At 45.4% G+C, this 23,284-nt stretch overlaps 1 protein-coding gene across 4 annotated transcripts in view; it reads left to right on the top strand.

Moving 5' to 3' along the window:
• Positions 1-23,284, top strand: part of tnikb (TRAF2 and NCK interacting kinase b) — a 61,796-nt gene that overhangs the window by 17,859 nt on the left and 20,653 nt on the right. Inside the window, exons 5-21 of one of the 4 annotated variants that reach the window (XM_069666873.1) lie at positions 224-334; positions 758-848; positions 952-1,082; positions 2,909-2,963; positions 4,061-4,139; positions 5,490-5,665; positions 5,770-5,836; positions 7,625-7,823; positions 8,395-8,511; positions 10,534-10,620; positions 12,361-12,561; positions 13,278-13,574; positions 18,042-18,206; positions 19,460-19,699; positions 21,532-21,638; positions 21,951-22,066; positions 23,182-23,273. In XM_069666873.1, the coding sequence (XP_069522974.1) occupies positions 224-334; positions 758-848; positions 952-1,082; positions 2,909-2,963; positions 4,061-4,139; positions 5,490-5,665; positions 5,770-5,836; positions 7,625-7,823; positions 8,395-8,511; positions 10,534-10,620; positions 12,361-12,561; positions 13,278-13,574; positions 18,042-18,206; positions 19,460-19,699; positions 21,532-21,638; positions 21,951-22,066; positions 23,182-23,273 (2,331 nt within the window). Of the gene's footprint in view, positions 1-223; positions 335-757; positions 849-951; positions 1,083-2,908; positions 2,964-4,060; positions 4,140-5,489; positions 5,666-5,769; positions 5,837-7,624; positions 7,824-8,394; positions 8,512-10,533; positions 10,621-12,360; positions 12,562-13,277; positions 13,575-18,041; positions 18,207-19,459; positions 19,700-21,531; positions 21,639-21,950; positions 22,091-23,181; positions 23,274-23,284 lie in introns of all 4 variants that reach the window. The other 3 variants (XM_069666874.1, XM_069666871.1, XM_069666875.1) reach the window with 3 other exon arrangements.

Here is a 23,284-nt window from a genome sequence, read left to right on the forward strand (position 1 = left end):
CCTGAAGTTCTACAATCTATGGAGGTCAGGGAGGATGACCATGATGTCCATGGCGAAGACGAGACGTTGACGAGCTAAAAATAGATCACTCTGACAACACCTATGTTTTGTTTTCATTAATGACACGGGACTAAAATGTTAGTGGTGGCTGTTGGACATTTAAACTCCGTATTTTCCCCCACTGTACAACAATAATATTGCTTGTTTTTGTGTGTGTGTGTAGCTGGTGATGGAGTTCTGCGGGGCCGGCTCGGTGACGGATCTGATCAAAAACACCAAAGGGAACTCTCTGAAGGAGGAGTGGATCGCCTACATCTGCAGAGAGATCCTCAGGGTGAGAAAGGAAATCCAAATGAACATCGCAACTAGTTGTTTGTCAGCATGAAACACCTGAAAAGCTAATGAAAGTCAAAGTTTCCTTTGAAACAAGTGCAAACATGAAGGGGCCGCAGATGATTCCCTGAGGAACACCTTTTTCTGTGTTATTCCAGGTGTTTCTCTTTTTCTTTCCTCCTGCAGTGACACAAGTTGCTCTCAATACAATTTTTAGCTTTAATATAAAGCTCGGAAAAAGCCTCGAAAACGAGAAGCTATCGAAGATGAAGAAGACTTAAATATGGCAACTGTTTTAGCCTCAAAAAGTAAATGAAATCATAAATTCAGGCCAGAACGTCCGCAACGCCGGCGGACACACAGTTATCATAATAAAGCCTATAAAACAGGAAGTAGTAACCTTTTTTTTGTGTCTCTGTCTCAGGGTCTCACCCATCTCCACCAGCACAAGGTCATCCACAGAGACATCAAGGGTCAGAATGTGTTGCTGACGGAGAACGCAGAGGTCAAACTAGGTGAACAAAGAAAATAAGTGTGACTACAAAACAACAATGTATGATCGTTTTGCTGAGCTCCGATGTTAAGGTTTTAATTATGTGTTTGTGTGTGTGTCTGCAGTGGACTTTGGTGTGAGCGCTCAGCTGGACCGCACGGTGGGACGGAGGAACACGTTCATCGGGACACCGTACTGGATGGCCCCGGAGGTCATCGCCTGTGACGAGAACCCCGACGCCACGTATGACTTCAAGGTACACCGAATGCATTTTGTTTGCTTTTGTATTCATCATCTTCTATTTTTAAAGTTAAACATTTTGATTGTGCTGCAAACCGTACAGGCAGACAATCAAAGACAACGTGCTTGAAGAGGTTAAAAGCTGCACAGGGCTGCAGAGATGATGAGGGTTCTCAGGGGTTAAGGTAGTAGGACAAATAGAAACACTCATTTGTCATTTGATTTAGTTTAAACTGTTGGCCTTAGATATTTAAGTCCTGCTTTGGTCTCATGTCCTGTAATCTTTATAAAAAAATGTCTGCATTTGAATAAAGGAAGAGGAAGTCTTTTATGTGTTCATTTAATTTTGGTAATAAACCCTGATTCTGATTATGGGGGATGTCAGTTAATCATCATCAGACGAACTAAAAAATCAGAGTTTAAAGTAAATTGATGAGATTATAAAGTCATACATTTGCGCATGAACTCTCTCTGGACGCCCGAGCACGTAACACACTCAATAAAGTCGTCAGCCACAACCTCGAGGTGGTTGTTTGTTGTCTAAACCTCCATCCAAACAACAGAACCACTGATTTAAAGTAGTTTTGTATGTTTTGTCTGTAATGCAGGTTTGTTTCCTGTTAGTCTCCGTCATGAGGTCGTAGGGTAACTCTCATGTGTGATGTAACCCCTGGGGCAAACGGGGAGCATAGGAACGTGTGTTTCTGCAGCAGAGGGTCGCTCGGTGTTGCTCCTCGATGAAGTCTGCTTCTTGTGTGCAGAGAAAACAGGCTAAATCTGCTCTGAGCTCCGTGCCATGCACGCCTGTGTGAGCAGCAGAGCCAACAGGGCAGAGAGGAGACACAGGTGAATCAGAGGGAGGGGGCCGTGAACCTCAAACAGGTTCTTATAAACGCGATTTTACTAGTTTTAGTTTCTCAGAAATGTAAGACTTTTATAATCTCATATATTTCCCATTTTTTTCTGGCAAATGTACGCTTTTATCTTGAAATTTTTCAGTTTTTTCTAGGAACATTGCTCTTATCCTCCAGCTCTTCTCCTTTTCTTTCTTACAACGGCTCCAACACGCCGTCGTAGTTATCTTTAATCTGCACCGGAAGTCCTGAAATATTGTCCGTCAGCCCCAGAGGCCCCAGAGGCTAAATCATCTTTTCCTTATTGCAGGTTCTGTCACACTTTTTTCACTTGAACAAGAAAGAAAATTAATTTGTCATTTTCACGCCATATAAAGAAACTTAAAAACATAAACTAATATATTAAAGGAGGAAAAAGCCAGAGTTGTTTTCAAGAGTGAAAAAAAAAGTTCCCATCAATCACAGAGTCAAATGCTCATCTGTTAACGTCTAACACCCACTGACCTTTAGAGAGCCCTATAAAGCTTCAGTCATCATGTCTGTAGTGTTTTAGAGACCTTTAATCTCTCATCATCCCCACGCGGCTGCACAAACGCAGACGCATGCGTGTAAAGTGTCCTCACAGAGTCGGCCGTGATCCTGGTGCAGTCGTGTCTGCATGAAGGATGTGCAGTAATGGGGGCAGGACGGACCCCTGTGGTGAGCCTGTGGTGGTCGAACGCCGCTCTGTTATGACACCATTAACTTTCACCCTCTGAGGCTTTACATGTCCGTTCATTCAGCAACATTAGCATCATCTTTTCATAGAAGTTTGATGGATGAAATATGCAGATAGGTGATACGGATGAAGATCTACGATAGCCGCAGAGTTGTAATTTTTAATAACTTAACAAGAACACTGACCGGCGGACTGAAATGTGGATGTGTGAAGTCGGTAACACGTTTTTAGGATGTGAAAGTTTCAGTTTTCTCTCCTCTCTGTCTGCAGAGTGATCTGTGGTCGCTCGGTATCACAGCTATCGAGATGGCAGAGGGAGCGCCACGTAAGTGTGAATCCTCAGACTCATTAAACCTTCAGAAGCGGACAGAGAACAGTTTGTCTCGTAGTTAAAAGTTTCCTCTTTTTCCTCGTCGCTTTCTTTTCCGTATGTTTCTCGTCTCGTCTTCTCTTCTTTTCTAACTTTTGTTTCTTTTGCATCCCTCAATTTAATTTCTTTTCCTTTTTTCCCTTTTCCCCTTCGACTTTGCCCATTTATGTTTCCTTCCCCTTCCTCTTCTCTTCTGCTGGTATGTTTCCTTTCCTTCATCTCCTCCTTTTCTTTCCTTCTTGTCTTATCTTCCCTTGTCTCCTACCCTTTTGTTTCCTTTCCTTCTCTTAATTAATTTTTCTTCCCTTTCTTCCCTCCTTTCCTTTCCTTTAGTTCCCTCTCTCCTCCTCTCTTCTTTTCCATTGTGTCCTTTCCTCTCTCCTCCTACCTTTCCTATCTTTTCTTGCTTTCCTTTCCTTCTTTCCTTTTTTCTTGTCTCGTCTCATCGCCTGGATGTGTCTCCTTTTGTTTCTTGATCTTCTCTCCTTTCCTTTCCTCTTGTCCCATCTCCCCTTGTCTCTTGTCCCATTGTGTCCTTTCCTTTTCTCTCTCCTTGCCTTGTCTCCTATCCTCTTCTCCCAATTCCTAAACTTTCCTGTCATTTGTTTCCTTTCCCTTTTTCTTGCCATGTCTCCTCATTTCCTTTTTCCTTCATTCCCTTTCCCTCCATTTCCTCTTATGTCATCTCCCCTATGTTTTCCCTTTTGCTTCCCTTCCTTTTCACTCTTGTTGTCTCATCTCCACTTGTGTCCTTTACTTTATTTTTCCTTACTATGTCTCCTCATGGTCCTTTCTTACTCTTCATTCCTGTTCCCTTCCTTTCCACTAGTCTCATCTCCTGCCTGTTTGCTGTCTTTCCTTCTGTCCTTCCCTCCTTTCCTTACGTCTTGTCCCATTTCCCCTTGACTTTGCCCCTTTTGTTTCCTTTCCCACCTCTCCTTACCTGAATATGTATCCTTTTGTTGCCTCTGTCTCCTCTCCTCTCCTCTCCTCTCCTCTCCTCTCCTTGTTTATCCTCTGCTGTCTTATTCTTTTCTTTCTCTCCTCCTCAGCTCTGTGTGACATGCATCCAATGAGAGCGCTCTTCCTCATCCCCAGAAATCCTGCCCCCAGACTCAAGTCAAAGAAGTGGTGAGTCACTAAAACACACACACGCACACACACACACACACTGCACCTGCTCTGTGGTTATTATCCCCTGTCAGCATCACATTGTGCCTCCTCTGGCTCAGACTATGAGCCGCATTCAGCAGAACTCTGATGTCAAACTTAATCTCACACACTTCACAAGTAAAAATGCATTTTAAAGGATTAATAATAATCTGCTTTAACGTGGAAAAACTGATGTTTTGATGCTTTTTTAGCTCGTCTAAATGTTTTCGGTTGAGAGAAGAAAATCTGTTTTTGTCTTTTGACGTAAAATATTCGACCTTTTTTTGCAAAATGTGTGTGAAGGAGCAGCGCTGGTAATAGGAGCTAGTTCTTAAAAAATAATTGTTTGATATTTTTATTGTCCTCTATTTATAAGAAAAACACACATTTCTACATTTAATCACATTATTTTCATCTACTTTAGTTGATTAATCTGCGCTTCCTGTTCTCTAATGTGAACGTATTTATCAGCCCCTCCTGGAAGTTCTGATGTTGCGTTCCCACAAATTCATGCAAATTCAACCAATTGCCGCAACTTTACCGCAAAGTTGACCAATCATCCCATTTCCCTGCTCGTGTGAAGTCATTTACGTCACTGATTTTGTAACGCTGGGTCTAAGTTCCTGTTTATGTTTGCTGCTGTTTTGCAGTTGTTTATTGAGGGAGGTGTCAACCGTTGTGATAAAGCTACTTTTAAGCGCGAGTTCGGCGAAGACGCATGTTGAGTGAGTGAGACTTAAGGAGAAAAGCCCGCCTGTTTGTGTTTCCGGGCACACCTCGACCTTGGGTTAGCTGTTGCTGCAACAAGGAAATAAATCTGGGCTCTGTCGTTCTTCCTCCATCCGTCTAGCGACCTCGCAACGCTACAATATTCAAAATATTGATCCCCTGAGGTCTGCGATGTTGTATAAACTGAGGGCATCTTTAACTGTTTTACTTCCTCATGTTTGTGTCAGCGCTGATTTCAAAGAGTCATTTTACAGTGAGACAGTAATCCCAGACAGTAATGTTGTATACGGCTGCAGCAGCTGAATAAAGAGTAGAACAGCGTAAATGTATTCATGTGTAGATTCTCCTTTGTGCAGTGCAGTGCTGAATGAGCATTTCATGGCTATTGACTTTAGTGTCCATGCATCTATTATCGAGACCGCTTATCCTGTTTAGTGTTGCAGGGGGCTGGAGTCTATCCCAGCTGTCATTGGGCAAGAGGCGGGGTTACACCTGGACAGGGTGTCAATCACAGGGCTGACACATTTTTTAGCCTGGTAATAGGTCACGCTCTAAAATCACCAAATGTGTGTGTGTGTGTGTGTGTGTGTGTGTGTCCAGGTCGAAGAAGTTCCAGTCGTTCATAGAGAGCTGTCTGGTGAAGAGCCACAGTCAGAGACCGAGCACCGAGCAGCTCCTCAAACACCCGTTCATCCGGGACCTCCCCAACGAGCGGCAGGTCCGCATCCAGCTGAAGGACCACATCGACCGCACCAAGAAGAGGAGGGGGGAGAGGGGTGAGGCTGCACCCCCGCTGACTCACCTCACACCTGCAGACATGTACCTGAAGGCTCAGCTGGTTCATTATGTGTGAATGCTAACCTGAAGTCTGTGTTTGTAGATGAGACAGAATACGAGTACAGCGGCAGTGAGGAGGAGGATGAAGAGAGGGACATTGGAGAGCCCAGGTACGACTACTGATACTGTAACACTACCACTACTACTGCTCATAATTATGCTAATGCTACTGCTTTAACAACTTACACTTCTACTGCCACTGCTACAGTACTTAGAATTAGCAGTAAATATGGCTACTACATCTGCTTCTACATGCTACTTGTAGTACTGCCAGTACTCCTCTAATGCTACTACTTATCCTTTAGTACTTGTGGTTATTATTAGCCCTAGCATTGCTAATACAAATACTGCTACTAGCTCACTACTGTTGCTTCTACTTTGCTACTGCTACTACCAATACCAGGCTACAGGTACTACTGCTACTGCTACAACTGTTGCTGCTGCTACCACTGTTAATGCTACTGCTACCTTTACCACTTATAACAGGATATCAATACTACAATATCAAGTACTTCTGCTGCCGCTACTGCTCCTACTACAACTAGGCTACTAGTACTACAGCCCCTACTCCTACTACTGTTACTCTGACTACTGCTACTGCTGCTAGTACTAGGCTACAGGTACTACTGCTATGCTATGCTACTGCTGCTAATGCTACCCCTACAACTAGATCTACGCTACTAATACTAGTGCTACTACTCTAGCTACTGCTGCTAGTACTAGGCTACAGGTAGGCTAATACTACTGCTACTGGTACTGTTGCTGCCACTTATGCTACTAGTAGTACTAGGATACTAGTACTATTGCATCTTGCAACAACTACTGCTGCTACTTGTACAGCTACTGCTTCTACTAGTCCAAGGCTACTAGTACCACAGCACCTTCTACTACTCCTATTAGTCTTACTACTGTAACTACTGCTGCTACTTTATCTACTTGCTATCGCTAATGTTTTACTGTTACTACTGCTACTTCTACTACTAGTACTAGGCTACAGGTACTACTGCTAGTGCTACTACTACTCATGCTACTACTGCTAGTGCTACCTCTACTACTAGTTCTAGGCTAATGCTACTACTCTAGCTACTCGTACTCGGCTACAGGTACTACTACTGCAACTACCACTTATGCTATTGATGCTACTAGTACTACTACTGCTACTAGGCTACTAGTACTACTGCATCTTGCAACAACTACTGCTGCTACTTGCAAGCTACAAGTACTACAGCACCAATATGCTACGACTACTGCTATTACTTTTACTACTTCCGATGTTTTTGCTACTACTACTTCTAATACTAGTTTTACACTACAAATACTAGTGCTACTACTCTAGCTACTACTACTAGCAGACACCAGGTAGTACAACTGCAACTACTACTATCTCTCTACTACAACTACCACCACTTCTGCCTGGTGCAGCTACGACAAATACCACTCATGATAAAACTACCACTGCTTTCACTTCAACTACAGCTAGTACTTAGCTTCTAGTACCACTGCTACTACTACTACTACTACTGCTCCAATTGCTAAGATGCTACTGCCGACGCTAATACTTCTAATGTTACCACTACCTTTACTTCTACCTTTCTACTGGTATTTTAACTTCTACTATTACTTCCGAAACTGCTAGCGCTATTGCTACTTCTTTTGTTGGCACTACTACTAGCTTTTTACTAGCACTACTTGCACAGTGCTTTCTACTGTAACTAATGTAACTGCTACTGTTGTTCATACCGCAACTGTGTGTACTACTTTACTACGACAAGCACTGTTTTTAAAGTAAATATCTTGTCTTTTGTTTCAAACATATATTTTGTCTGTTTAATAGCTGCAGCAGACATAACTTGAGCCACGATCTGATTATCAAACTGTCCTGATTGGTTCTCCTCCAGCTCCATCATCAACATTCCCGGAGAGTCCACTCTGAGGCGGGACTTCCTGCGGCTCCAGCTGGCCAACAAGGAGCGGTCGGAGCTGATCCGGCGTCAGCAGCTGGAGCAGCAGCAGAACGAGGAACACAAGCGCCAGCTACTGGCCGAGAGACAGAAACGCATCGAGGAGCAGAAGGAACAGAGGCGACGGCTGGAGGAGGTGGACTTTATTCTTTCATTTTTCCTCCTGTTATAACGAAAAACAGCTTTTAGGACAATATGCATTTAAGCATGGTAGGAGCAGTCACTCATTAATAGAACAAACACAAAGAAACAAGACAGTTTAGTGGACATACTTCAATCAGGCGCATTCGCCTCGAAGAATCATGTAGCCATTACAGCCTGTTTAGCTGCTGCGAGCTGAAGCGATCTGCTGCAGCAGTTCCAAAACTTTTTGTATCTATTAGTCATTAAGACCACAGATGATTTCTAAACAGGGCTAAGTTTTAAAATATTAACAAAGCTAATTAACAGAGCTCATTACAGCTGATAGAGCGTTCACACCTCAACATCACATGGCACAAATAAGAATGAAGCTGCCTGTTTTAGCCTGCGGCTGTTTCCACCTTTTAAACACATCCCAGCTTTGATTATAAAATGACTTTAATGCAAAACCCTCCACACCTGTTATGTTAGCACCTCGGCTCATTCAAATGCCAGGGAAACACACCTGACGCGCACAAACACACCGAGCTGAAGAGTTTGGTGCTAAATCTTCTGTCCGCCTACAGCAACAGCGTCGAGAGCGGGAGATGAGGAAGCAGCAGGAGCGAGAGCAGAGGAGGAGGTACGAGGAGATGGAGCAGATCCGCCGAGAGGAGGAGAGGAGGCACGCAGAGAGAGAACAGGTAGGTAAACACCTGAGCTACCGACGTTACATCACAGGTGTCATCAAGAGGGGCGTGGCTTCTCAATTCTTCTCAACTCACAACTCACTGCTCTGCTAACCTTCGCAGCTAATCCACATTTAAATAAATTATTTATTTGGATTATTTTATCCACAAAAACAAGTTCAAGCGTCGCTTCCTGCTGCCTTCAAGCATCGCTTCCTGCTGCCTTCAAGCGTCACTTCCTGCTGCCTTCAAGCGTCACTTCCTGCTACCTTCAAGCGTCGCTTCCTGCTGCCTTCAAGCGTCACTTCCTGCTGCCTCTTTTAACATATTTACTCGTGAGATGAGAAATCTTGTACATAACGTGCTTTCAAGTGGCGTTCAAGTGTGAACACTGCTAAAGGCAAAATCAATATGGTCGCCAAAGACTTTAAAGGAAGCAGTTGACAGAAATGCAAAAGTGTATTAAGAGAAGGAAAGCACGAGGCCGTCGGGAATATCCACATTTTCCTCAGACAGAAAAATACAACTAAGTTACAATATAGTTTAGACGTGAATAAAACTTTCTGAGGTCTTACCAACATCAATGCAAGATGCAATAAAATCCAGCCTGATTCCTCCGATACAGAGATTTCCTTTTGTCACTGAATGCATCATTAAAGAGTAACTGCACACTTAAACATGTTTTTTGAGCTGTAATTTAAATTACATTGCTGTACTGTGATGAAACACGTCAATGCTGCTGCTAATATTTGACAGTTGAAATTGATAAAAATCAGCATTTCATGGGTTTGAAACGGCTCAAACACGCCATCGACTGTTTTGAATCAGCCCTGGACCTCGCCAGCCGATGGTGACGTAGAGGCGACTGTTTGGGACGAAACTACGTAATTAAATTTATAAAAAAAAGCACCTGTCAATCAGAGGTGGGCCGTACACCCCAGCCCCCCCCCCCGCTTCGTCTTTGAGAGGGAGTCTGTGAAACCGCGCTCATTTTCAAATATATCCTGATCGAGACGCATCGTTCACTAGAGTTCACACTGTTTTTGCTAGCACACTGTACACTAGCCTTCTAGCTAACGTTACGATACCACTCAGCGATGGTATGCGCATGCGCACTTGCATTGCCTCGGCTCCGAAAGCTCCGGCTTCAGGCGTTAGTGGGGCTGGAGCCAACGGCTCGAACTGATGGGGCTCGGGACCACCACGGCCCTCCACCACACTGAAGTGCTCATCAGGGGACTCTGGAGGGTGGAGAAGTCCTCCACCTCAAAGACCCCTCTGTGCCTTGTGACTCTGTGTCGCTCTCATTTTTCTCTGGCCAGGGGAGGGGACGTCACTGAGCTGCCAGACACACCCACCCCCTCCACCCCCCTCTCAGCCCCTTGCCCACTTTGAGCATTTTTCAAAACTGTGCAGTGGGTGGAGTTATGGTCAGACCTGTGGGTGCAGTTACAACAGATGTTGTTCATGTAATCAGTGTAATGCTAGACCATCAAACATCGAGGTGTAGACCTCAAACTGTACAAGTGTGCTATGTTTCAGGCTTTATGCTAAGTGAACATGTCACCTCAAATTTACCTGGACTTCGGGACAGTTGGGTGCGATGTTTCAGACACAATGAAACCACAAATCTAATATTCCAGTAAAAACAGAGGAGACGGGACCGGAGAGGAGGCTTTGCAAATGACTGCATGACTAATGGTGAACTCTTCCTGCAGTTCAAAGCTCCCTGAACACTCTCCAGATTTCATGCTGATCTCTAACATCCTTCCTTCATTAATAAGCATGTCTTCTTGTTCTCCTAATTACGGCCCCCCGCTGCTTCTCTCTTTTTATCTCCTCGTCTATTTCTGACTAAATCCCCGCTCTCACACCTCCTCACTAAATCTACTTTTCTCTGTCCTCCTCTTTCTTTTCCTCCTGTTTCCTGCTCTGCTGATGTCACTGGTTGCCTGGGGCTTCTGATTTGCTTCTCGCCTGCCTCGGTGCTCTCTGATTGGCTGCGTCCTCACGTCGACCCTGGTGCTGATTGGGTAGGAGTATATCCGTAGACAGCTGGAGGAGGAGCAGAGGCAGCTGGAGATCCTGCAGCAGCAGCTCCTGCAGGAGCAGGCCTTACTGCTGGTAACATCGCACACAAACACAAACACACTCATTAACGGGACAGTGTGTGCGGGACAACATCCCTGAGTTACAATAATGACAAAAGTTTCCATGCCTGTTTGTGAAGATCACACAGAATTTGCAAAGCAGTCGATACTTGATCAATACTGAGGCAAGACAGAATCACACGTCAGAGAAAGTTTGCAAACAGATCAATAAACACACAAAGCGGCGGGCGTGTCAGTCGATACCTGCCAGTCCTGTAATCACACTTTATTCAGCTTTATTGTTCACGATGATGCCGTTATCCTTTTCAATGACATCAAACCAGACGTCCCAAAATGAGCAGCAGGAGTCTACACACACACACACACACACACACACGTCAACGGCTGCAGACTTTCACACACAGCTCAGATAAATACCTGACCTCTGACCTGGCGAGACAGTGTGAGAAACATGCAGGGTCGGTTTCAAAGTGAGCTTTCAGGGATCTTCTCCTAACATGAAGACCCAATTCTCAGCCCGATCCTTCTACTACAAGGACTCAACTATCTCCACCAAGTGGAGCACTTTCACATGCATACGAAACATAGACTGTATATGAGACGAGGGCGTAACCAGCGTGACACCACCCACCGGCTTTTCTACTGCTGTTTTTTGTTTTCTCCATATTGTTTCTTTAAGAAGTGACCATATTTAAATGAGAAGGTGGCGCTGGAGAGGAGCAAGTGGTTAGCAAACCACAGTTTCCCAGTTTTGCCATGTTATCAAACTAATTACGAAAGTGTTTCCCAAAGAATGAGACGATATTCAGACTGTAAACATGTTTAATCCTGCACTCAAGTTTGACTTTGTGATGTTGGAGTTGATGGGAATTAAAAATTGAAACCCCCAAAATCCCCCCAGAGCGGGCGCTGCCATCTTGCATATCCAGAGTGTGTGCAGTAGAGATTGGCTGGTGGCAGTATCGACGTCCCGCCCCTTCCTCTGCCCGACACACACCTTTACTTTGTGTCCTTGGCGTGTCGGAGCCCTCAGGTGTCCTTGGCGTGTCGGAGCCCTCAGGTGTCCTTGGCGTGTTGGAGCCCTCAGGTGTCCTCGCCGTGTTGGAGCCCTCAGGTGTCCTTGGCGTGTTGGAGCCCTCAGGTGGGCTCAGTCTGCAGCAGAACAGCTTCTTGTGTCGGTCTGAAGCAGATATTCACGCTGATGGAAAGTTCAATGACTGTAGTGTTAGTGTTAGTTACGTCTCCTCTCGCCGTTCCTCCTCTACTCTGCTACTCGGGAACAGAACGCTGCAGGAGCCCCATTTGTCCACAGAGCTGTCAATCATGAGGCCACGCCCCCTTTTTATAACATCAAATAACTAATTAAAAGTAAACTTGTCAGAAAAATAAACACTTGGACATAAATCAGCATGATAAGAACTAACTATAATGACAGAAACCATGTTTGAGAAAAATGTATTTGACGTGTATTTTGATTTTATAGTTTGACTCATGTCCCATCTGTTAACATGGAGGAGGCGGGCTTTATGAGCTATACTGCAGCCTGTCAGCAGGGGGCGATGGAGAGGGTTTGGGGAGCTGTCATGTCGGCTATCTTTTTTTAGCCAGCCTCGAGTGGTCATTCAAGGAACTGCAGGTTTTGTCACTAACTCGTTGGCTTCTTTTTAAAGTCCTGGGGGGGTCGCTCCAACTGCTTATTTTCAGTTTTCCCCCCTTCATCGCTCCTCTTTCCTCTGTTGTGTTTGACGTGCAGGAGTACAAGAGGAAGCAGATAGAGGAGCAGCGTCAGGCCGAGCGGCTGCAGAGGCAGCTGCAGCAGGAGCGAGCGTACCTGGTGTCCCTGCAGCAGCAGCAGCAGCAGGACCCGACGCGCCCGCCGCAGGACAAGAAGCAGCTGTACCACTACAAAGACCAGGCGCCCGGCACCAACGACAAGCCGGCCTGGGCCAAAGAGGTAACGGCTGAGACACACACGCACACAGAGGGAAAACATTTGTGTGGTGTGTAGACTTCATTTCAACGCACACACTCAGGTAAACAGGCATAACAATAACATCTTAATGTGTGCGCTGACACTCAGGCAAACAAAGACTTAAGAGGACAAGACGACACCCACAGAGCAGCTTGTTGTTACAGTACAGTCACACACAAACATCTGTTCAGGCACAACGACAGAGCCGAGCTGTAAAGGTAGTCTTCATGAGAGGCTGGTTCCAGGCCAGCCGTGTGTTTGTTTGTCTCGTCTGTGTAGAGTTTTCTGCCCTCCAGGTGTCATCTCCACCTGCAGAAGCTGCTGTCTCACCTGCCATGACGCCTCAAATTAATGTTGTCTTTTTTCCTTTAGGTGCAGGACCGGGACAGTAATTTATGTGCTGTGAAATCGCTCTTTTATCTTTGGTTGCAATATTTATTTTAAAGATTGCATTAGGCTACAGCAGTGTTAGCGAGCATGCTAACACAACAGGAAGTCAGAGATGGTTGTCTATTGTTAGCTGCATCATTTTAACACTGAGTCACGCAGACGTGTTAGTGCTCAGTAATGCTCAGTTGAAATGTTGTTAGCGGATCAATGAACCTTCAATATGGCTACCAGAGTTTGTGATACGTCCCTCTTGTGTTTCCCCGCCTGTGTGCTGTCTTCATGTGTCTTAACACTCACTTGCTCTCCAGGTGATGCGTCGAGCTCAGAGCAACTCTCCTCGTATCCCTCCAAAGAAATATCACTCCTTCAGGGAGACGCGAGACATCAACCTCGGCAACCTCCTCTTGCTCCCCGGTTACAAACCTCGCCGCCCCCGCCCCCCCTCCTACCCCGCTCATGTCAGTCCCTCCAGAGATCACCACCACGTGCCTCGAATCCGTGTCACCTGTATCCCTGATCACGCCCGCCACTCCTCTCAGCCAGTGATGCGCCGCAGGAGTCACGGCAGGAGCCCAGATTCCAGGGGGCGGAGCCCCGGCCGCCGGGTCAGTCGGAGGATGAACAGACTCCTCACTCCTCTTTTTCTCCTCTTCTTTTCCATCCAGGCTGACTTACTAACCCCGGCCGCTGGAATGATCCCCTCTTTAATCACTCCTAACATTTTATTTCCCTACCCAGGCGGACTCACACATTAACTCTGGGCACAGCAGAATGATGATGTGGACTCTTCTGTAATTTCTCACCCCTTCGTCTCACGATTTCTCACAGGGATCTTTTCATTAATTTCCTCTTTGATTGGTTCTGTCAGCGCTTCCAACCAGTTTCCTTCCCAAACTGACATTAACTCCCACCTCTTGCATAATAGCACTGAATCATATCGGACTTTTCTTATTGAAAGACGAAGCAGGCTACAAAACTGCTGCAGCTGCGTGACAGGCTTACGTCAGCCTGCGTACAACGACAACGCTAACTTGAATATATAAAGTTTACCATATTTGTAAATAGATTTTTATTCATATCCAAGGTGGTGATGACAGCGCAGTATGTCGTAAAGTTGTTACACTCAAAACCACAAATGTCAACCTCATGGCGGCGCTGAGAGTCAAAGGGATCATCAAAGTCAATCGGTTCACCCTCTGACGATCATAAATGTCTGGTCAAATCACTGTGTAAGGCAATAACTGCCACTCTGACCATTTGACATTTGAACAAATTACCAGCTTAGCTTTAACACTAGAACCGCCAGGGGTCACAGTATACCAAAAACTGCCAACGGGTAAAATTGACCCGTGATCAGAATGTGTTGATTTTCAAGCTACAAGGTTAATTTATTATAACACAGAGTTGTATAATGAAATGCTAGATGTGGTGTCTTTATGCAGCTTAGAAAATGGCAACATGCCAGTGAAATATATATAACGATAAACTTTATTAGCACAGCACTTTGTGAACAAGGTGCTTCACAGAAAACAAATCCTAAAACAGCAAATGTAGTCCAGAGACCATCAGACTCACCTGCACTCAGAGCACTGAGTAAATCTACGGCCTGATTTACATTCATGCATCTGTTCCTCTAATCCATGTTGAAGTGGAGTTCATGACTTGACACACAGTAGTAGAAGAAAGGCGTTGCCATAGCAACATACAATGTATCAATCTAGATGTGTGAAATGAATAGCACGAATATGCCGGCGTTCTATACACGGGTAAATTTGACCTGCTGGCAGTTATAGGTATAACTGGCCACATTTAAAATCTGGCTTTATGTTGAGATGTTTTAACAATAGGGGGCGCTACCGAACACACTTTTAGAAAAAGTCAAAGACTGGGGGGCTTGAATATTTCCTGGAAAAGAAGGTTCAAACAATCAAAAGACAGCTGCAGTCTTTCGTTAAAAATAAAATATATGCCGACATAAAATCTTTTTAAAGACTGGCTTGTCTTTTTTAGGCATCCTAAATGCTGGACTTGAGGCGTCGTTAGAAACATAGAACAACAGATGCTAACAATCCATATAAACAGTAAATGAACGGAAGTTAACACCCTCCTGCACTTTAACTGTTAACCCTTAAATCTCCTTCGTCTTTAACTTTGCATTCACAGGTTACTGACACTCTCCAGGTGTTGCAGGTTGATGTGCAGTGTTGTGGGATCCTTCTTCATCTTGTACTGCAGTGGCTCTCAACCTGCTGGTTTTATTATCATGATAGAGCGCAGGTTAGCATCCACATGGTTCCCTCGACAACAAGACAACAGGATTTATGGCAGAAAAGAGTCTGTGGGAGTCTGTTCACGACACTTTGTTTGTGAAGATAATGTTTCTGAAAACACCTGTTTTATTTAATGTAAATCGCAGGAGCACAAAGCTTGAGTTAGTGGATGAACTCTTCCATGGTAGCATGAATTCAAAGTCACTGCTTAAAGCTCCTGTGAGGAGTTTTTCGCTGGTTATGAAACAGACTGACTGGTTTGTCCACAGGGGGCGCCAAAATCAACACAAACCAAAAGTTCCCCACAGCAGCTTTAACGCCCAACTTCAACCACTTGTTAGCAATATATTTTTAAGACATATAAAAGCTTCAAAGTTGGTTTATGAAGTGTTTATTGATGTTGTTTAAAACGTGGAATAAAGCGTGTTTTAACCACAGACCTTATTCCAGGAATCTAACCAAACCCCATTCAAAAAAACATTCATTTAGAGATGAGGGAGGCCGGAGTGCAAACATGATACTTAATTGCAGGTTTTAGAGGCTCATTCTGAACTATTAAATGGGAAATATGCAAAAACAGTCATTTCTAATTAAGTCAATGATTTTACTTGTTTTCTTTTATGATGAATCCGTTTAAAAAGACTGGAAACGGAAAGTTTTACTCCTGATTTAAGTAAAAACATGCACGTTGAGAGCTGCTGTTTTATTGCATGTTGTGGTGGGATGGTATCTTATATCTAACTGGTGTTAACTTTAACAACTCTAACTAACATTATCTTAATATTACAGGCTTTGTTTATGTTCATTTACTGACCTGGACTCTCTTCAATTCTCTCTCCTCCTTTTATCTTGTATTCATTTGGAGTGTCTTCAGCTTTACACACATAAATCATGAATTTTAAACTATTGTTTGTGCCTTTAGGGTGTTACATGTGTGCTACCTTTTGACTTTTAGCCTTTAAGTGCCTTAATATTGTGTTACATATAAGTCAGGTAATGAAACACCAGAAGACATGAGTGTAGAAAACGCAGGTCAATGCTCCATATTTGAACTCTGCTGGTTTCTTATCACCATAAATCAAGGCCAAAGAAGCGCGCACACACACACAAGCACACGCACAAGCACATACACGTAAAAGCCCCTCCCCAGTGTACACACACACACACACACACACACACACACACACACACACACACACACACATTCAGGGCAGATCTCCAGGCCTGCCCTCTGGTGGCAGTTGGTGGACTGATGTAGGGCAGCTGCAGCTATATCAGTCTCTCTCCCTGTGGACACCACGCACAGGAACACACACGCACACAGAAACACACACACTGTTCAGAGAGAGGTCTACCCTCACCTCAGCCTCTCAGGATTTCCCTTCAGAGGAAGAATTATTTCCATCGCACACAGACACAGTGTTCCATCTAAAAACAGACGAACACCTCTCTCCTCAAATGACTGCAGGCGTGAGCGTTCGGATCGTTACACAGCGCAGGCGACTGTTTGCAGATTTTTAACAACAATTTAAAAACTAACGTGAGCTTTTGAAAAACGCAGCAATAACTTTATAAACCTCATATTTAGTAGCTTTAACAATTCAAATTTGTCATTCGAAAGCATCATGTTTTTCCACCACTCAAATACTTAAACAGCGTTTAGCTGCAGCGTTAACCAGGCACATGTTATATTAGCCACCCACTGAGCATCTGCAGTTTAGCAGTAGTCAGAAGTCTTGGATCAAATCAGGCTAAATTATTAAAATATAACGATGTTGGATGTTCAGACTAAACGTGGGTGAAGTTTCAGATCTGCAGGTAAAAGTATGTTGGCGTAATCCCCAGGCTGCTCAGCTCAGTCTGCAGGCTGCTGCAGGTATCACAGAGAGAGTGAAGTGTGATATGAAGCTAGATATGAGCATAAACCCCCCCCCCCAAATAAAATGACTGTCGGCAAGGAAACTGAACCCATTAACGTGATTTCCAATCAACTATTTTACCATTTTAAGCTTGAAAAGTGGAGTTGAATGATGATTAAAAATAATTTTTTACTCACAACAGAAAAAAGGTCTATCCCTGCGCTAGAAACCAGCAGGATTCAAGATTCAAGCTTTATGAACAAACCTGGATCAATGCGAAGACAAACCTTCCTATCTCTTATCTTAAAGCGGGGGTATTATGCTAATTTCAAGCTTCATACTTCACTCTGTGATACCTGTGGAGTAGCTTAGCATAATTTACGGTTCAAAAAGACTCCCTAAAAGGCCCTCATACAGCCTCTGCCTGAAACGACCCTGTCCCTTTAAGAAACCCCGCCCCTACAAGCCTGCTTTCTTCTGATTGGCCAGCTCTCCGAAGCCTGCTGAGGCTGCACTGTGTGATGTCACAAAGTAAAGTAAAGCAAAGCAGACAGAGCTGAGCAGCCTGAGGATTACGCCAACATACTTTTACCTACAGATTTAAATCTTCACCCACGTTTAGTCTGAACATCCAACATTGTCACATTAAATATACGTGTCTTAAAATGTGAGCATGATATCCTGTCTTTAAGTCAAGAATATTTTATATTTTTCGTAGCTTCTGCAACAGGAATTAAATCTTTCTTACAGATTTTTATTGAAGACTAAAAATCCAACAACTGTCGCCTTTTTAAACATGACAGTATGAAATCAAACTGTTTATGTAAACACAAGCAGAACAGAAGTTTGTAATGACAGCATTAAACTCTGTACACACACCTCACTGCATGCTGTGAGTGACTGTGGTCTGATGTGTGTGTGTGTGTGTGTGTGTGTGTGTCAGGTGGAGGAGCATTATAAGATGAACAGACAGACTTCTCCTGCATTGCAGCATAAAGTCTCCAACAGGATCTCGGACCCGTCGCTGCCGCCGCGCTCCGAGTCGTTCAGCAGCGGAGGCATCCAGCAGGCCCGGACCCCGCCCATGCACCGCTCCGTCGAACCTCAGGTGTGTGAGCTGCTTCTACATGTGTGTGTGTTTGCACGAGACACAAACTTGCATCATTCAGGGTGCGAACACAATTTGGAGTTTGGTTTCTTTGGGCTGTGTGGAAACACAGACAGTGATCCTGAAGGATTCTGCTGGAAGAGGTTGGTCGTGAGGAGTCGCTGCTCCATGGGAAGGACTATCTGTGGGTTTGTTTACAAGTAACAGTTAGGTGTAACATGAGATGGACAGGTGGATTGGTGCCATGGGACGCAGAATCAGTGTGAAGTTTGCTCGTCTTCATTGTTTCTTTTGGTGATTTTTATGGACATAATCTCGCGCTAAAGTTAAGGAGAGCCTGCTTTGGTGATCTTTGGGATTTTGCCTCCACGCCGTCTGTCTATACATCATCAACATTAGAAACAGACAGAGGACATACAGTATATCTTCTGGTTATATTCATATTGTCAAAGGTCAAGTGTCACTGTGATCTCTAGAGAGAGGAGAGAGTCTATGTTTGCCTACTCAGTGACATCACAATGCCCTGTAAAAAACCCATTGGCCGTCATTTCTGTCCCATTCTGGTGAACACCATGTCTCAGGAACATTTGGAGGGAAATCTTTAAATTTGGTAGAGACGGGCTCTTAGAAAAGTCAAAAGTCCAGCTGGATGTAAACTGAACCCTGACAGGTTGGCGGAGGCATTAAAATGTTTAGCAAAGTAATTGACAACAAAGCATCAAGAAGAAATCAACCGTGCAGCGTGCAGGTGTTTTGGCGATGCGTCCTACAGAGCTACAGAGTCTCCTGAAGATTTGAGTCGTCGTGATGAAACGTGAAGAAGCTGCTGTGTGAGAGCTTCGCTGCAGCACAGAGTTGTATTTTCAGGGTTGTTAGAGGAGATGTCAGCGTTTTCACCAGGACCAAAGAACACAAACTCCAGTTTTTGGACACGACGAGTGTTGTGAACGCACCCTGAGCATGTGTTTCTTACCTTCCTCTCCTCCTCTCACCTCATCTCTTTCTTCCTCATCACTCCTGCATCCTTTCTCCTCCCGACTCTCCTCTTCATCACTTGAACCCAAATCCTGATCCTGCTCTTCCTCCTCCTCCCTGCCTGTTTCCTGCTCCTGTGTGTATGTGTGTGTGTGTGTGCGTGCGTGCGTGTGTGTGTGTGTGTGTGTGTGTGTGTGTGTGTGTGTGTGTGTGTGTGTGTGTGTGTGTGTGTGTGTGTGTGTGTGTGTGTGTGTGTGTGTGTGTGTGTGCGCGTGCAGATGGCCCACCTGGTGCAGGTGAAGAGTCACGGTCTGTCAGGCTCCCAGTCTCTGTACGACCCCCACGGCGTGTCCTCCTCCTCGGCGTCGCCCTCCCCCTCCCGGCCTCCCATGCCCCGGCAGAACTCCGACCCCACCTCTGACACCCCTCCTCCCCCGCCCCTTTCCCGCCTGGCGCCCCCCCTCGACAAGCTGGACCGCAGCTCGTGGCTGCGGCAGGACGACGACATGCCCCCCAAGGTCTCTGCATGCCCCGACCCATGTGTGTTCGTCCCAGTGTGTGTGTGTGTGTTGATTCTTTGGCTTGAAGCTTTTCTTTGTCTAATATTCTGTTTTGTTTTCTGTGTAAAGTTCTTACTGTGTGTTGTTCCTGTGTCTGTTAAGCCGCAGATATACTTGCTTTTAACTACACGTTGGCGTGCACATGACGGCTGCCCCGCGTTCCCTGCGTCCGTTTGGAGCGTTGGCTGTGCACGTCCTACGCAGCTGCGAGATGCAGTCTGCACATGAGCAGTAGGGGCAATGTAGAGGCAGAGGGGGTGTGACAGGGTCAACACAGCAGCAGGGACAATGATGGCAGAAAGTTCAGAAGACAAGCTGATAGACCGAGTCCACAATGATCACATCTGTACGATGTGTCGTTGCCACTGCACAGAGACAAACATGCCTCTCAAACAGCTGCAGACAGATAAGTTCTGTTTTAGAAGTCGACGTGGAAACCTGCAAAACTAAATGGGAACAAGTCCGGGAGCGTTACGTCCGAGCACAGAGGAACATGTTGGAGAGATGGAGCGGGGATGGAGCAGACGGTGTGTTCTGTCCACCGGTCATCAGTCGCCTGAGCTGGCTAAGGAATCAGTTAGTCACCCAGCCACTGAGAATACAGAATGAACATCATAATAACCTCCTCGAGTGTCGCCATGTCTGTTGTTTACATCCCGCTCTCTGGTGTGCCCTCTAGAGGTATCCTCCGGTAACACACGTTGTTCATAGACAAGTATGTGAACAATTATGTTCACGATGTAGCCGGTTGTGCACTGCAGTGGTTCCCAACCTTTTTGACTACACGGACCAGACAGTAGCTATAATATTTTTGACGGACCGGGGGGGGTCTACAGGCAGTTTAGCAGAAGTTATAACCATGTGATCCAGCAGTGAGCAGTTTATAATCATACAGTGCAGTGAGGACACCGATCAGTGAGTGCTTCTCATGCTCTGCCCCTGACTCAATAGGGTCGCGATCGCTCCTGTATGTCCATGAACGACCTTCATAAAGAATAAAATACGTCTCCACCACAAGCTGTGAATGAGATGAGCAGGAGGAGATCCACGCGTAGTTTATCAGAGACACAGACCTGAGTGTGTCTTGATGCTCTGTACCTGTCTCAATAACGTCACAATCTGTCCGTATTTCCGCGCTCAGTTAAAGTATAAACTTCGTCTCCACATGCTGTCATATGTCCACATCCTGTGTAGTTCATATATTTCACTGATAAACACAGAGCTGCAGAGGAGCATCAGGCTTCTTGATCAAACTAATTTTTATATCATGTCATGTGATGTGAAGCCAGGGTTGCCAGGTCTGCGGTTTTCCAGCACTTTTGAAGTGTTGCTGCAGGCGTGAGGTCCTGAGCGTTTGCACACTTCACACAGGCCGTGTGACGATTCTCCGTGTATGTTTGGAATGTCACAGACACCTGTTGGGTTTCGCGGTCTGGTACTAAACAACCCAAAGCCCGGCACCGGTCCGCAGCCCGGGGGTTGGGAACCCCTGGTGTACATGAACGCTGTGTTAAAAAGCAAGTATATCTCCAGCCTGAGGATTAACTCCTTACTGTGGATGTTTTTCGTGTTATTTCAGAAAAGCGGACGTGCTCTCATCTGATTTTAATTATTTACATTTTAAATTGCAAAAATGAAAAGATATTTGACGATGCAAAGTTAGATAAACCTCTCATTAAAACCTTCTCTGAGGGAAAAACAAAACACAGACTCGGGTACCCGGAGGCAGTGCACCGATCCGACACCAGAACACATTAGAACATGATGGACGTCCTGATGTGTGTTTTCAGGTTCCTCAGAGGACGACCTCCATCTCTCCGGCTCTGGTCAGGAAGCACTCTCCTGGAAACGGACCTGGCCTGGGACCTCGGGCTGGAGCTCACCTCATACGGGCCAGGTACACACACACACACACACACACACACGCACACACACACACACACACACAATCCATTAAAATTATCCTCTTCCATTTTCCTGTGAGTTTAGCTCAGAAATGATCCAGTTTAATTTTGGTAAATTGTCTTACACACACACACTGATGGAGCACATATCATACAACACACACACACACGCACTCACACACAGTCCGGATGTGGAGCTGTTGAAGCGCAGGTGTGATGGTTTTTTTTTAGTTCCAAGCAGGATTTCGACTGTTTTTTTCCTCCACATGAATGAGACAGCGCTGTCTGTGTTTGTGTTGCCGTAGCAACCCCGACCTGCGGAGGACAGACGTTTCCATGGATACGCCCCTGAAGAGGACGAGCAGCGGCAGCTCCTCCAGCTCCAGCACCCCGAGCTCCCAGGGAGGCTCCAACGAGCGAGGTGCACACACACACACGGCCGCACGTTTGCACTTCATGTCGTCCCCGAGCATCACTTCACATTCACCTGACAAGTAAAGAGAAAAACATCTGAACAGCTCGATCAACAAAATTCTTTCAGAAGTTTTAATGATTTCCACACTACGCTTAAAATAGAAATAAATGTATCACCACTGGGCGGCACAGTTAGAAGGTTCCTGGTTCGAATCCCGGTTCAGACGTAGCGGGCCTTTCTGTGTGGAGTCTGCATGTTCTCCACGTGCATGCGTGGGTTCCCCTCCGGGTTCTCCGGCTTCCTCCCACAGTCCAGCCCCCTGCGACCCTGAACCGGGATAGATGATGGATGGATGGATATATCACCACTTCATAAATGTCCTATACATTTTTCTAAAGGTCGCCTCTGAAACGGGCCGTTCAGAACAGCTGCAGGTTCCTACGTAGAACCTTGCTTTCCCTGAAATCGACCAATCGTCATTCACCATCCTTCACCTCAGGCTGTCAGCTTACCATTCCGAAACCTCCTGGGTTGCTGAACTTGCTCCGGTTTATCGTCCTCCCACTCAGAGTCTGATTCTGGCTCGTGCATGTAAGGCCGAATAACTGATCCCAGAGCAGCCGTGTTTTCTACAACTTTGGAGTGACGGCCGCTCCCTCACGTGGGGGAGGGGCTACGCGGTCACTCCAACTGCTGTCAGCCAATCGTGGCTAAGGTCTAACATTTGAAGGTAATACGGCTTGTTCGTTTCAGGAGGAAGGAGAGGCTCCGAAAAATAGTTAAAACGAAACAAACTTTACCACCATGATTCAAAAACACATCAGAATAATAGAAAACTGATTGCATAGCATGTGTCTCCTTTTCCACAAATATCCCCACCCACCTAAATTATCCTAACTTTCCCAGTGTCCTCAATCTCCACATATACCCTTAATTTTCCAGGAATGTCCTTTAAATTAACTTTTTAAGTAGTTTCACAGCCCTCCTAAAATGTCCCCTCAACTTCCAAAACTTTCCTTAATCTTCCCGTAGTGTCCTCACTTTCCAAATTTGAACATTCCAGAAAAGTCTTAATGTTGTAAATCGTCGTCACCCCTCAGAGCGCGTGTTTGTGTTTTCAGGGAACTCAGCCGTTAAGACTGAAGGCTCGACGCTTTCTTCCCACGAGACCAAAGATGACGGCAGAGAGGTGACACGACCCAGCAGGCCTGCAGTGAGTACACA

The sequence above is a fragment of the Semicossyphus pulcher genome, unplaced genomic scaffold (assembly GCF_022749685.1).
Source record: "Semicossyphus pulcher isolate SPU_LCO1_2020_fin unplaced genomic scaffold, fSemPul1.0.p SCAF_18, whole genome shotgun sequence".
NCBI lineage: Eukaryota > Metazoa > Chordata > Actinopteri > Labriformes > Labridae > Semicossyphus > Semicossyphus pulcher.